Source organism: Theropithecus gelada, chromosome 17, assembly GCF_003255815.1.
Source record: "Theropithecus gelada isolate Dixy chromosome 17, Tgel_1.0, whole genome shotgun sequence".
NCBI classification, from domain to species: domain Eukaryota; kingdom Metazoa; phylum Chordata; class Mammalia; order Primates; family Cercopithecidae; genus Theropithecus; species Theropithecus gelada.
In genome coordinates, this window is record NC_037685.1 from 60,068,524 (window position 1) to 60,083,838 (window position 15,315).

The 15,315-nt window shown below is 37.7% G+C and overlaps 1 protein-coding gene across 1 annotated transcript in view; it reads left to right on the forward strand.

Moving 5' to 3' along the window:
• Positions 1-15,315, forward strand: part of PAN3 (poly(A) specific ribonuclease subunit PAN3) — a 162,058-nt gene that overhangs the window by 128,530 nt on the left and 18,213 nt on the right. Inside the window, exons 10-14 of the mRNA XM_025364660.1 lie at positions 4,737-4,898; positions 5,116-5,232; positions 5,321-5,422; positions 9,057-9,222; positions 10,327-10,417. Coding sequence (XP_025220445.1) covers positions 4,737-4,898; positions 5,116-5,232; positions 5,321-5,422; positions 9,057-9,222; positions 10,327-10,417 — 638 coding nt within the window. The remainder of the gene's footprint in view (positions 1-4,736; positions 4,899-5,115; positions 5,233-5,320; positions 5,423-9,056; positions 9,223-10,326; positions 10,418-15,315) is intronic.

Genomic DNA, 15,315 nt, shown 5'->3' on the forward strand with positions numbered 1-15,315 from the left:
ATACCGAATTTATTGAGCGTTTTTAGCATGAAGGGCTGTTGAATTTTGTCAAAAGCCTTTTCTGCATCTATTGAGATAATCATGTGGTTCTTGTCTTTGGTTCTGTTTATATGCTGGATTATGTTTATTGATTTGCGAATGTTGAACCAGCCTTGCATCCCAGGGATGAAGCCCACTTGATCATGGTGGATAAGCTTTTTGATGTGTTGTTGAATCCGGTTTGCCAGTATTTTATTGAGGATTTTTGCATCGATGTTCATCAGGGATATTGGTCTAAAATTCTCTTTTTTTGTTGTGTCTCTGCCAGGCTTTGGTATCAGGATGATGTTGGCCTCATAAAATGAGTTAGGGAGGATTCCCTCTTTTTCTATTGATTGGAATAGTTTCAGAAGGAATGGTACCAACTCCTCCTTATACCTCTGGTAGAATTCAGCTGTGAATCCATCTGGTCCTGGACTTTTTTTGGTTGGTAGGCTATTAATTATTGCCTCAATTTCAGAGCCTACTATTGGTCTATTCAGGGATTCAACTTCTTCCTGGTTTAGTCTTGGAAGAGTGTAAGTGTCCAGGAAATTATCCATTTCTTCTAGGTTTTCCAGTTTATTTGCGTAGAGGTGTTTATAGTATTCTCTGATGGTAGTTTGTATTTCTGTGGGGTCGGTGGTGATATCCCCTTTATCATTTTTAATTGCGTCGATTTGATTCTTCTCTCTTTTCTTCTTTATTAGTCTTGCTAGTGGTCTGTCAATTTTGTTGATCTTTTCAAAAAACCAACTCCTGGATTCATTGATTTTTTGGAGGGTTTTTTGTGTCTCTATCTCCTTCAGTTCTGCTCTGATCTTAGTTATTTCTTGCCTTCTGCTAGCTTTCGAATGTGTTTGCTCTTGCTTCTCTAGTTCTTTTAATTGCGATGTTAGAGTGTCAATTTTTGATCTTTCCTGCTTTCTCTTGTGGGCATTTAGTGCTATAAATTTCCCTCTACACACTGCTTTAAATGTGTCCCAGAGATTCTGGTATGTTGTATCTTTGTTCTCATTGGCTTCAAAGAACATCTTTATTTCTGCCTTCATTTCGTTATGTACCCAGTAGTCATTCAGGAGCAGATTGTTCAGTTTCCATGTAGTTGAGCGGTTTTGATTGAGTTTCTTAGTCCTGAGTTCTAGTTTGATTGCACTGTGGTCTGAGAGACAGTTTGTTATAATTTCTGTTCTTGTACATTTGCTGAGGAGTGCTTTACTTCCAATTATATGGTCAATTTTGGAGTAAGTACGATGTGGTGCTGAGAAGAATGTATATTCTGTTGATTTGGGGTGGAGAGTTCTATAGATGTCTATTAGGTCTGCTTGGTGCAGAGATGAGTTCAATTCCTGGATATCCTTGTTAACTTTCTGTCTTGTTGATCTGTCTAATGTTGACAGTGGAGTGTTGAAGTCTCCCATTATTATTGTATGGGAGTCTAAGTCTCTTTGTAAGTCTCTAAGGACTTGCTTTATGAATCTGGGTGCTCCTGTATTGGGTGCATATATATTTAGGATAGTTAGCTCTTCCTGTTTAATTGATCCCTTTACCATTATGTAATGGCCTTCTTTGTCTCTTTTGATCTTTGATGGTTTAAAGTCTGTTTTATCAGAGACTAGGATTGCAACCCCCGCTTTTTTTTGTTCTCCATTTGCTTGGTAAATCTTCCTCCATCCCTTTATTTTGAGCCTATGTATGTCTCTGCATGTGAGGTGGGTCTCCTGAATACAGCAGACTGATGGGTCTTGACTCTTTTTCCAGTTTGCCAGTCTGTGTCTTTTCATTGGAGCATTTAGTCCATTTACATTTAAGGTTAAGATTGTTATGTGTGAACTTGCTCCTGCCATTATGATATTAACTGGTTATTTTGCTCGTTAGTTGATGCAGTTTCTTCCTAGCCTCGATGGTCTTTACATTTTGGCATGTTTTTGCAATGGCTGGTACCGGTTGTTCCTTTCCATGTTGAGTGCTTCCTTCAGGGTCTCTTGTAAGGCAGGCCTAGTGGTGACAAAATCTCTAAGCATTTGCTTATCTGTAAAGGATTTTATTTCTCCTTCACTTATGAAACTTAGTTTGGCTGGATATGAAATTCTGGGTTTAAAATTCTTTTCTTTAAGAATGTTGAATATTGGCCCCCACTCTCTTCTGGCTTGTAGAGTTTCTGCCGAGAGATCTGCTGTGAGTCTGATGGGCTTCCCTTTGTGGGTAACCCGACCTTTCTCTCTGGCTGCCCTTAAGATTTTTTCCTTCATTTCAACTTTGGTGAATCTGGCAATTATGTGTCTTGGAGTTGCTCTTCTCGAGGAGTATCTTTGTGGCGTTCTCTGTATTTCCTGGATTTGAATGTTGGCCTGCCCTACTAGGTTGGGGAAGTTCTCCTGGATGATATCCTGAAGAGTGTTTTCCAAGTTGGTTCCATTTTCCCCCTCACTTTCAGGCACCCCAATCAGACGTAGATTTGGTCTTTTTACATAATCCCATACTTCTTGCAGGCTTTGTTCATTTCTTTTTCTTCTTTTTTCTTTTGGTTTCTCTTCTCGCTTCATTTCATTCATTTGATCCTCAGTCGCTGATACTCTTTCTTCCAGTTGATCGAGTCGGTTACTGAAGCTTGTGCATTTGTCACGTATTTCTCGTGTCATGGTTTTCATCTCTTTCATTTCGTTTATGACCTTCTCTGCATTAATTACTCTAGCCGTCAATTCTTCCACTTTTTTTTCAAGATTTTTAGTTTCTTTGCGCTGGGTACGTAATTCCTCCTTTAGCTCTGAGAAATTTGATGGACTGAAGCCTTCTTCTCTCATCTCGTCAAAGTCATTCTCCGTCCAGCTTTGATCCGTTGCTGGCGATGAGCTGCGCTCTTTTGCCGGGGGAGATGTGCTCTTATTTTTTGAATTTCCAGCTTTTCTGCCCTGCTTTTTCCCCATCTTTGTGGTTTTATCTGCCTTTGGTCTTTGATGATGGTGATGTACTGATGGGGTTTTGGTGTAGGTGTCCTTCCTGTTTGATAGTTTTCCTTCTAACAGTCAGGACCCTCAGCTGTAGGTCTGTTGGAGATTGCTTGAGGTCCACTCCAGACCCTGTTTGCCTGGGTATCAGCAGCAGAGGCTGCAGAAGATAGAATATTTCTGAACAGCGAGTGTACCTGTCTGATTCTTGCTTTGGAAGCTTCCTCTCAGGGGTGTACTCCACCCTGTGAGGTGTGGGGTGTCAAACTGCCCCTAGTGGGGGATGTCTCCCAGTTAGGCTACTCAGGGGTCAGGGACCCACTTGAGCAGGCAGTCTGTCCCTTCTCAGATCTCAACCTCCGTGTTGGGAGATCCACTGCTCTCTTCAAAGCTGTCAGACAGAGTCGTTTGCGTCTGCAGAGCTTTCTGCTGCTTTTTTGTTGTTGTTGTTGTTGTTGTGTAGCTGTGCCCTGTCCCCAGAGGTGGAGTCTACAGAGACAGGCAGGTTTCCTTGAGCTGCTGTGAGCTCCACCCAATTGGAGCTTCCCAGCAGCTTTGTTTACCTACTTAAGCCTCAGCAATGGCGGGCGCCCCTCCCCCAGCCTCGCTGCTGCCTTGCCGGTAGATCACAGACTGCTGTGCTAGCAATGAGGGAGGCTCCGTGGGCGTGGGACCCTCCCGGCCAGGTGTGGGATATGATCTCCTGGTGTGCCTGTTTGCTTAAAGCGCAATATTGGGGTGGGAGTTACCCGATTTTCCAGGTGTTGTGTGTCTCAGTTCCCCTGTCTAGGAAAAGGGATTCCCTTCCCCCTTGCGCTTCCCAGGTGAGGCGATGCCTCGCCCTGCTTCAGCTCTCGCTGGTCGGGCTGCAGCAGCTGACCAGCACCGATCGTCCGGCACTCCCCAGTGAGATGAACCCAGTACCTCAGTTGAAAATGCAGAAATCACCGGTCTTCTGTGTCGCTGGCGCTGGGAGTTGGAGACTGGAGCTGTTCCTATTCGGCCATCTTGCTCCGCCCCCTAGGAATTAGTTTTCTTAATAGGGTTTCATCTGTGTTTCTTACCAGTCAGAGGTCAAAAATTATCAGTTGTTTTTGTTTGTAGGTTTTTTTTTTAACAGACATAATACCATGTTTTAAAAATAGTGTTACACATGTATATTATAAAACATTTGGCAAATACCAAATAATGTAAAGAAAAGAATAATAGTCCTCCCTTTAAAAGGTTACCATTGTTGCCATCTGCTATATTTTCTTCTAGTTAGTTTACTATGGCTGTACTACATGTTGGGTTATCTTCCGTTCACTTAAAATATTGTGAGCATTCCGAAGTCATTCAAGACAGTTAACAAAGTGAAAAGTATAAGTTGGTGTTCAATTGGAAAACATGATTGTATTTGAATCATTAAAAAATACATGTCGTTTTGATTATAAACCTGATAACATGTTTGTTCTAGAAAAATTTATCTCTAAGTGATAACTCAAATTGTTTATAAAAATTATTTCTGAGAAACAAATTTGTATTGTGCTATAAAAGGAAATGTTTTTGAATGCATGAACTTTAGTTGTTCTTTGGTTATTTTGTCATATTATAATGCCTATTTTTATTGATACTGAAGCTAGTTTGTCTTATGGAATTGTTATGTTTATTCTATAATACAAGAGCACATTGTGATATACAAGGCGTTTATAGTAAATATGATTTCTTCTATATTTTTGAGAAAGATTTATGAATGTCTGTATTTTCAAGTCTTCTTATGAATTACTCTAGCAGTTCCTACAGAGGTTGACAGCTACCATAGCCTATTTCCTCTAGAACCACTGCCACCTCCCAACCGGATACAGAAATCAAGTAATTTTGGGTATATTACATCTTGCTACAAAGCTGTAAATAGCAAAGATGATCTGCCATATTGCCTTCGGAGGATACATGGTAAGGAAGATCAGTTATCTTCTTTTATAATCATATCATTGGGGCTAAGATTATTCAAACCTTCTTGAATATATTATTTAACATATGAATGGAAATTTTTTATTTGGAAATTAGTACCTCATGAGCAATGTATAATATGGCATTTTCTTTCCATTTCTGATAGAATATGAAGGAGACGTCAATTAGAGTTTACTGTAGTAGAAAAATTGTCTTTCAGGTTTTCGTCTTGTTAACACAAAGTGCATGGTGTTGGTCGACATGTGGAAGAAAATTCAACACTCAAATATCGTAACTTTGCGCGAAGTATTCACCACTAAAGCATTTGCCGAGCCCTGTGAGTAACTTGTAATTTGTCTTTTTGCTAGTGAGCTTCATTATTTGAAGCCAGCTTTCAGTAATGAGTGTTTGTGTTTTATTTTAAGCTCTTGTGTTTGCATATGATTTCCATGCTGGAGGAGAAACTATGATGAGCAGACACTTTAATGACCCTAATGCTGATGCCTATTTCACCAAGAGAAAGTGGGGTAAGAAAAAGATACAGGCAAACTATATTTTGACTAATGCTTTTGCTCTGTGGAAGAGTAGTTTTCTACTTTAAAATATGTATCATTTTTCCCTGTAATCATTTAGTTTAAAGACTGTTGCATTTTGTATTAGTCCGTTCTCATGCTCCTGATAAAGACATACCTGAGACTGGGCAATATACAAAAGAAAAAGGTTTAATGAACTTACAGTTCTTTGTGACTGGGGAGGCCTCACAATCATGGCAGGAGGTGAAAGGCACATCTCACATGGCAGCAGACAAGAAAAGCAAATGAGAGCCAAGTAAAGGGAGTTTCCCCCTATAAAACCATCAGATCTCATGAGACCTATTCCCTACCACAAGAACAGTATCGGGGAAACTGCCCCCATGATTCAGTTATCTCCCACCAAGTCCCTCCCACAAAACCATGGGAATTCTGGGAGTTACAATGCAAGTTGAGATTTGGATGACACGGCCAAACCATATCACATTTCAAAAAGAAATATGTCAAAGAAATGGAGTTGATGGTCAAGAAGTTAGGATATAATGTATTTTGCATATTTACTAAGATAAGGTAGATTTTTGAAGACTCACATAGATATCAGATATTTAAATAACTGGGAATGTGTTAAAATTGTTTTTCTCTTTAAAATGTTTTTCTTTTAAAATTATAATGCTCTCTTAATAAAGGTGTCTTGGAAAATTCAGTAGCTTAGTTAGGAACAGTCTTTATGGCTTCCCTACCTAAGTGCAACCGTTATGAATCTTTTAGTACATTTCTTTCCAGTCTTGCTTTGTTTTGTTTTCATCTCCTTTTGCATTGTTTTGTTTTTGTTTTAACATTTTATATCATATTACATCTTTTCTTTATTGTAAGTATTTTCCCTATAGTTTTTATATTCTCTCAATATAATTTAATGATTCCTACTATGACTATATTGTTCTTTAGATAATTATTTCCCTAAACAAATGCTTTAGTTTGAAGGTTGGATTCCATATTACTTAATCTAAGGTTTCAAAATAGAATTTTAAGTAACTTTTCCTTAAACATGGAATATTTTATTTTTTGCCCCTTTGTAATATATACTTAAAGAATTGTTTTATCATTGAGATTTTGCAAACAACCAGAATACTTGAAGTCTAACAAATGTGTGTTAAAGGGTAAATGATTTCAGAGAAAAATAAATCCATTTTGAGATGTTCTATTCATTAATTTATGTATTTGGGGAAGGTCTCAGTCTCTGGGGGCAAGAAAGAAGCATCACATTATGCTTTTTAATCTTTTTAAGATTTTCTTGACTTGAAAATTAAAGAGGAGGCCGGGCGCGGTGGCTCAAGCCTGTAATCCCAGCACTTTGGGAGGCCGAGGCGGGTGGATCACGAGGTCAGGAGATCGAGACCATCCTGGCTAACATGGTGAAACCCCGTCTCGACTAAAAGTACAAAAAACTAGCCGGGCGAGGTGGCGGGCGCCTGTAGTCCCAGCTACTCAGAGGCTGAGGCGGGAGAATGGCGTGAACCCGGGAGGCGGAGCTTGCAGTGAGCCGAGATCGCGCCACTGCACTCCAGACTGGGCGACACAGCGAGACTCCGTCTCAAAAAAAAAAAAAAAAAAAAAAAGAAAATTAAAGAGGAGGGGAGAAAGATTTGAGTCCATATTCTAGTATCTTTCAGATTGCAACTCTCTTTAAAGACTCTAATTATAGACAAAAATAGATTACTTCTGTTTACTTGTTACTTCGCTTTTTGCATTCTGACAGTTGAAAAAAGAAAGTTGTGGTTACATGGCTGTTTCACATTTAACATAGAATGTGGTCATTTTTTTCCTTTTGCTATGTCATCTGTAGACACATGCATAATTTTGTGGAAGGGGATGTGGTACAACTTTTCTTATAGATGACTATAGTTGTTGCTCCAATTTATTTTGGTAGTAACACCTGTGAAATGACTGTTGGCTTTAATTTATAACTGTGTTTCTCAACTTAAGCAGTATTGACATTTTGAGCTGGATAATTATTTTTGTGGGGGCTGTCTTGTGCATTTCAGAATGTTTATAGTGGCCTCTTCTGACTGAAGGGCCTGGTTCTGCCTACTGAATGCCAGTAGCAATCCCCCTCTACCCCAATTGTAATGCCAGAAATATCTCCAGATGTTGCCAAATGCTGGAGTGGTTTCTTTTGAGACCCACTGTTTTATAGCATTCTTTTCCAGTAATTTTTTAATCGTAATTATTCTGTTTTTGGTGTTCACTGATTAATATACTAATGTTTACATTTTCATAGGAAGTAGTCCTTTTAATATTTTAAAGTATTGTTTGAGTAGTCGTAACTTCCCTAACCGTACCATACATGCATAAAAGCCTACCATTTTCCTATACTATGTAATTTATTATCTTAGCACAAATGAAAAAAATAGCAAAGTATAAGAAATATGTTAATTTAGAAAATGGGAAGAATAACATACCATATGGAGTTGATACAAGATTCAGAATGAGTCTATATCAGTAAAACAACTAGAACAGAGTCTGGCAGACAGTAAGCACTATATATATGTTTGCTGTAAAAACTCTGTTTCCTTATTACTACATTTATTAATAGTTTCATTTAAACGATTGATAGTCATTTTTGAGATTGGCTTGGCATTTGTTACCAGTGCCATTTTTTTGAGTCTTCTTACACATATTTCCAGAGTGTATTATCTTCTGTCCAAATTGAGAGATAATTATTTTTGAATTTTGTATATGCTGCTTACCGGAAATTTTATTTCAAACCATAAGTACATATTTGTTATTTATTGTAAGTACATAATTAACCATTTAATTATGTTGCTTTTTATAACTGATTCACAAAAGGTTGTTTTACAACAATATGAATATAAGGTCGACAGGGCGTAGCGGCTCATGTCTGCAATCCCAGCACTTAGGGAGGCTGAGAAATATGGATCATTTGAGCCCAGGAGTTGGAGATCAGCCTGGGCAACATAGCAAAACTGTTTCCACAAAGAAAAGAATATAAGGACATATTCCTTGGAATAATTACAAAATCTTGATTAAATTTATATGTCTCCTTTTCTACTGATTTACAATATATTAACAATGACCTAGAAAATATTATCAAAAACCACTTAATGAGTTAATAGAATACACCTTTGTGATAGAGGGGCCGAGTGGTATAAGGAAAACGAACATTCACCGTAAGTGATGGTAGAGACTTTTATTTTCATCAAGCCACACAATGAACAGCTCTCACATGCCTAAACAATAATACAGGGTAGGATTAGCCAGCCACATTTTAAGTGGAATAACCTCTACAGTTTCTGTTTTTATATTTATTTGGTTAACAATTAAGTATAAATTCTTACTTTAAATAATTTTTATTCAGTAATTATGTGGTTACAGAAAAGAGCATTTCAGTGAGAGCCCTGTTGCTGGTAACAATATAAAAGTCATAATCTCGGACAGGAACCTTTGGGCAATAGATTAAACTTAAATTACAGAGATACATACACACACATATATAAATTGACATGTTGTGCCATGAGTGTACATGAATTATCTTTGCTAATTTTGGTTTTAATATTTTAGTCTTTTAGTTGATTACTTAAGATGACATTTTTTGGATTTCTTTGCTGTATAGGTCAACATGATGGACCGTTGCCCAGGCAACATGCTGGATTATTGCCAGAATCTCTTATTTGGGCATATATTGTCCAACTAAGTTCTGCATTGCGTACCATTCATACAGCAGGTTTGGCATGTCGAGTTATGGATCCAACAAAGATTCTGATAACTGGCAAAACAAGGTACTAGCATTTTGAGTTTTGGTTTCTTTTATTGAGCATCTTACCTTTGACAACTTAGTAAACAAAACATGATTGTTTTAATTCTGCCTTTGCATATATTCCATCCAGAAGAACTTCTGTGACTTTGAATTAATTTGTAAGCTTTTTTTAAAAAAAATGTTGAATTCTGAATAAAATGCCTGATTATTAACCAAAAATCTTGGGAAAGGTTAGGGGATATGTGGTTAGGGTTAGGGGAATATAAAGATAGTATCAGTACAACTTTTCTATGTAGCACCATGGTTCACAAATTCTAGCATGAATCAGAATCACCTGGAGGACTTATAAAACACAGCTTGCTGGGCCCTACCCCAAGAGTTTTTCATTCATAAGTCTGCACTGGGGCCTAAGAATTTGCATTTTTAACAAGTTTCTAGATGTTGCCGTTGCTGCTATTGAGTCACATGCTTTGAGAGCAACTGGTACAGTTATCAGTGTTCTCTTCACCTGAGTTTTGAGTTGCTGTAATTTTGAGATTGTCTTGGGCTGCATAGCATAGAGCTATAGATCTGGTACCAAGTTATTTAAGTTCATATCCTGGCTTTGATAGTTACTATTGATATGCCGTTGAACAAGTTACTTCTTCAAATTGTGTTTCGACAACCTTATTAGACAAGTGTACTACTAACTCCATTTTGCTTATTTATGAGGTACCCCTCAAAAAGTTATTGAGAGATTTGAATAAGTCACGTAAAATGCTTAGAACAGTGTCTGGTACATCTTTTGCAAGTGTTAGAAAGCTAACTAGTTCTCTTTTATGAATAACTAATAAACAGCTTGGAATGGTGAAAAGGACACTGACCTGTTAGTCAAGAGATGTGAGTTATAGTTCTGGCTTTGTCCGTTTCTGACTTTTACAGCTGTAGGTATATCACTTGATATCTCTGAGCCTTAATTTTCCCATTTCCAAAATGGTGGTCGGTGGAGGTGGTGTGGGGTAGGTTGGAAGTTAAACTCAATTCTGAGATCCTTCCTAATATTTTGGGAAATGTTACTTTTCCATGAGTATGCAATTTTTTAAAAACTTATTTTAATTATTTTCTTTAAATTATCTGGTCCTTAAAGGTTGCGAGTAAATTGTGTTGGAGTTTTTGATGTTTTAACATTTGATAACAGTCAAAATAATAATCCATTGGCATTGATGGCCCAGTACCAGGTGAGTAAGAATTAACATGGATATTTACTTGTTTTCCTTTATTAAATACAAATTTTGTTCATTTTAAAGTATTTCAGTGTTTTAAGCCTAGATTTTAATTTATTTTGGGGTAGTCTCTGTGCAGACTTTGAACATGTATCTCCCCTCCCCTTCCTCTCTTTTCTTGTCTTCCTTTCCTTTCCCCTCTTTATTTCTTTCTCTCTCTTTTCCTTTCTTTTCTTTTGCTTCTGTCTTGCTGTGTCACCTGGGCTGGAGTGCAGTGGTGCAGTCAGCTCACTGCAGCTTTTGAACTGGACCCGAGCAATCCTCTCACCTCAGCCTCCCATGTAGCTGGAACCATAGATGTGCACTACTGTGCCTGGCTAAAATTTTTTTTATTTTTATTTTTTGCAGAGATGGAGGCTCACTATGTTGCCCAGGCTGGTATTTCTTAACCATTATGATGTATTTAGTGTAGAGCCCTTGTAGGCTGGAATAAAGGGAATTCATGACAATGTCAGAGACACTTTTTTGTTGTTGTTGTTAGGCGGGGTTTCACTCTTGTTACCCAGGCTGGAGTGCAATGGCACGATCTCGGCTCACCACATCCTCTGCCTCCCAGGTTCAAGCATTCTCCTGCCTTAGCCTCCTGAGTAGCTGGGATTACAGGCATGCACCACCATGCTAATTCTGTATTTTTAGTATATAGATGGGATTTCTCCATGTTGGTGAGGCTGGTCTCGAACTCCTGACCTCAGGTGATCCGCCCACCTCGGCCTCCCAAAGTGCTGGGATTACAGGCATGAGCCACTGTGCCCGGCCTCATGACAATGTCAGACTCTTAACTGTTCAAAATGAAAATGTATTTATGTGATTTAGGAAACGTGTCCTAAGCATAGATAGATTAAAACAGACTCATCAAATGAATGGACTATATTAAATGACACCCTTCTTTTTCACTCCTTTAATTACACCTATTATTTTTACTTTTAGAACACTTGTCTGACTACCAGTCATAAAATTTTAGAAATGTTTTCAGAGGTTTGTTGTTGGATTGCCATTTTCTAAGTAATTTTTAAAATTTAGTCAGAACATATCACTCACTTCTTATACATTATTAGTATTTTATTATTGTCTGACTTCATTTTATTAGTGTTGATTTAGGCCTTGTGATGTTTCTTAGCTATTTTGCTGCTTACTTCCTGATTTAAATGATAAAGTATTGAATAATAAGAACGTATTTCTTCAAGCATTAAGAACAGTTGCTTTAGGCCAGGTGCGGTGGCTCACACCCGTAATCCCAGTGTTTTTGGGAGGCTGAGGTGGGCAGATCACTTGAGCTCAGGAGCTCGAGACCAGCCTGGCCAACATGGTGAAACCCCGTCTCTATTAAAATACAAAAATTAGCCAGGTTTGTGATGGCACACACCTGTAGTCCCAGCTACTTGGGAGGCTAAGGCAGGAGAATCGCTTGAACCTCGGAGGCGGAGGTTGCAGTGAGCCAAGATCGTGCCACTGCACTCCCGCCTGGGTAGCACAGCGAGACTCCATCTCAGAGAAGGAATAGTTGCGTTTGCCTTGATTACTCCGCAGGTAACAAAACTAAAGTAAATAGGTTATTCAGTTTGTATTGGAATGCTTCACATTAGGATAGGCAGCTGTGATTTTAAGACAATTTTAGTTCTTTGTGTATAAGAAGTTTGTGAGTTTTTTGAACATTTATTAACTGACAAAGGTTTGCTCCAAGGCATAATTTCTTAATTACATGGAGAAACACCTTATTGCTCTTCTCTTTTCAACTTACTTTGTTTAAAGTTTTAGAAGAAGATTTTAATTCACTGATAGAATTTTAGAACAAAAAGCATAAAATGAGAAGTAGAGTCTAATCACTGTTTAGTATTTCAGTTCATGCATCAATCTCTTTTGCTGGTAAACCACAGACAGTGCAGTCCCAAAGACTTGCAGGCACTCATTGCATTCGGTTGTTTGCAGACATTTCACATCCTCCTTCCCCTCTGCTTGTGCCCATCTAACCTCAGCAGCAGCCGAGCTGTTCTGGTTGATAGCAACATCTAGTGGGCAATACAGGGAGGAAGGTGATTAGTTCTTTTTTTTTCCCCCAACAGCCGCATTGTGTTCTTCTGCCTGAGGGCATTTGCTGCCTCTTTCTTATCTGGAGATGTTGTTTCTTAGCTACTGTCATTCTTATCTTCTTATACTTAGTGCCTAACTAGTTGGCTCTGATTAATTTTTCTTTATGACCTTTATGCTTCCAAAGTGACAGATTATTGACTTTTAAAATATTAGAGATTATATACACTTGGATATACATCCAAGCAGATAATATTATATTTTTGAAGGAAAATTACACATTTTTAGAGCAGCACCATCATCTTCTAATGTAAGTATCTAGAAACCCCTGTCTGCATTAAAAACAAAAACGAAACTGCACATGCTCCTCGTTCTTTTCTCAATAGGGTTCCTTTTCAGGTATGTTGTGGGTTGTGTAGTTACCTTGAAAAACAAAACTTTTCATAAGAAAAAAATCTCTGAGTTCCAAACAACCAAGTTTATGTAAGCATTTAGGGCAACTTACTAATATTTGTAAGTCAGGATATGCCTTCATTCGTGTAATCAGGCAACCTTCAATTAATTATCACCTCTTTATTTTTTTTCAGCATTGAAGGACATATATCAGGCTTTCTTTTTTTGGGTATATATGTGTAGCTGATTTTTTAATATAGTTTATTATAGTAAGGTATAGGAAAGAATGAAAGATAGTTCCAAAGGGGGAGTGTGATTTTACAGAGAAGAGGATACATGAGGAGTGCATTGTTTCTTGTAGTATATTTTTCATAGTCTGTTTCAGACACGTGAATAGAGACTGACTTTGAGTAAAATGGACATAAGTAGAGCCATAGATAGAATCAGAAAAAGAAATCAAGAAGTCAAGAATCAGGAAGAAACTGAAAATCAGTTGGGGGGCAAATCTCCTGAATTCAACAAATGGGGGGAAAACCAGATGGAGGTAAGAAGCAAAATAACAAATGGAAAATTATTTAGCTGAGAAATAAGGAAAGGAGAGTTACTGAGTTTTATGGTGTGAAACTCTCTTAATTAAGATTTTATTAACTTCTTTTGTTTAAAATAACCTCTAATTTAATCTGGACTGTGTCACACGTGTACTTTATTTCTAAAAGCGGATGTTCTCACCTTGAGTCCGCTTTAGAGAGGTGGTGGGATGCACTGAAAATCAGATATTGTTATTTTTTAAAACCATCTGGTTCTTCAGCTCTCTTGGACCATTTTGGTTTTCTGTCTCATAATAGAGAATAATGGAATATTCTGGGAGGGAGGCTTAATACAGCATCAGTTCAGGGTGGAACAAACTGAAAATTCTGCTGCTCAAAGAGCTGGAAGACTGGGTGTTGATATCTGCTGCTCAAACATGTGATAAACAGCCACAGTCTTTGCTGTGCTTTGCTGGATACTTTGGATTGAATCGCCCATAGAAATTTATAGTTGGCATTTACATGCACTGATTTCTTTTGGCTGAGATTTCTATAATTTCATGAATATAACTTGGAATGTTTTACTTGATCTAAAGTGTGATTGAGAGACGTTCTTTTTGGAGTTCATCACAGTGTCCTCCAGCGAACAGAAATGATGGCAACAGTAATAGTACTCCTTCCCATGCCAGCTTCCCTCCTGCCATTCTTGTCTCCTGACTCTTCCACCAGTGAGGTTTACAAAGTTTTCTGGCATGAATCTTTGGATCTTTTCTAATAGATTCGAAGTAGTTTCTCTACCTAATCAGTCTGTCTCCTTATCTCCTGTTCAGTGTCAGATTCACAAATGCTAGTTTCGGATAAATTTTTTAGTATGAACTTTTAAATGTTATTTTAGTAATGGAGTTTAATGTTAAAATTTACTCATTATTTGGGTAGGGTGTTGTTAAGGATAACCATATAATGCTAGAATTTCACTAATGATTGCCTTAAAGTGACAAATATTCCAACAAACCAGTGGTTCTCAATCCTGGCTGCATATCACGATCATTTGTGGAAGCTTAGAAAAATACCAATACCTAGATTTTGATCCCAGACTGATTATACCAAAATTGAGATGAGGGGATGGCTACTAGATGATTTGGGTTTTGTTTTTAAGCTCCTCAAGTGATGATAATGTACAGCTAGGCTTGAAAATTCCTTATAATAAACTAACGCTCAGTAAATGAACATGTGTCTAATAATTTAGATGAGTTCTCAGATTTTAAAGATCTGCAAATGTCTGTTGTAGAAATTGCTTCAGGTGGTTTCATGTTAATTCTGAAGTACTCCATTCTGTAAGGCATGTAGTTGTTGATAGCTTCCTACCAATCAGGGCCACTTGGGATGACCATACTGTTTCCTGGAGTTATAGGTGATAAAGGACTTAATTCAGACAGCTGTCTTTTGAAAATCCTTTTAGAAGGAAAGCCTCATAATGGTAAATCTTGAGTGGGAGAGGTTTTAGGAAAGCAGCTGGTGGTTCCAGAGCTTAAAGATCTGTTATAGTGTGAGTAAAAATAGTCTATTTGGAAACAAAGATAGATGGGATGTCATTCATTGAGGTTTGTAGCATTTTTGATGTTCTAGAGAATTTGCTCTAAAATCTGGTTAATGCTAATGTTTGTAACAGGATAACTTTTCTTCAGATAATCCTTCACATTCACACTATATTCTGGGGGTAACAGAAAATGAGAAAAGTGTGTGTCTTAAGTTACAGTGGTCGTAGCAAATCAAATGTATAGTAACCTTAAATTTGTTGTAATAGAGAAGAATATTAGCTCTATTTAAATTTTAAAAAGTTAGAAAGAAAAACTTATAAAAAATGGCAATTTGTAGTTGGCATGGGAATTGCTTAAAGTCTCTTAAAGC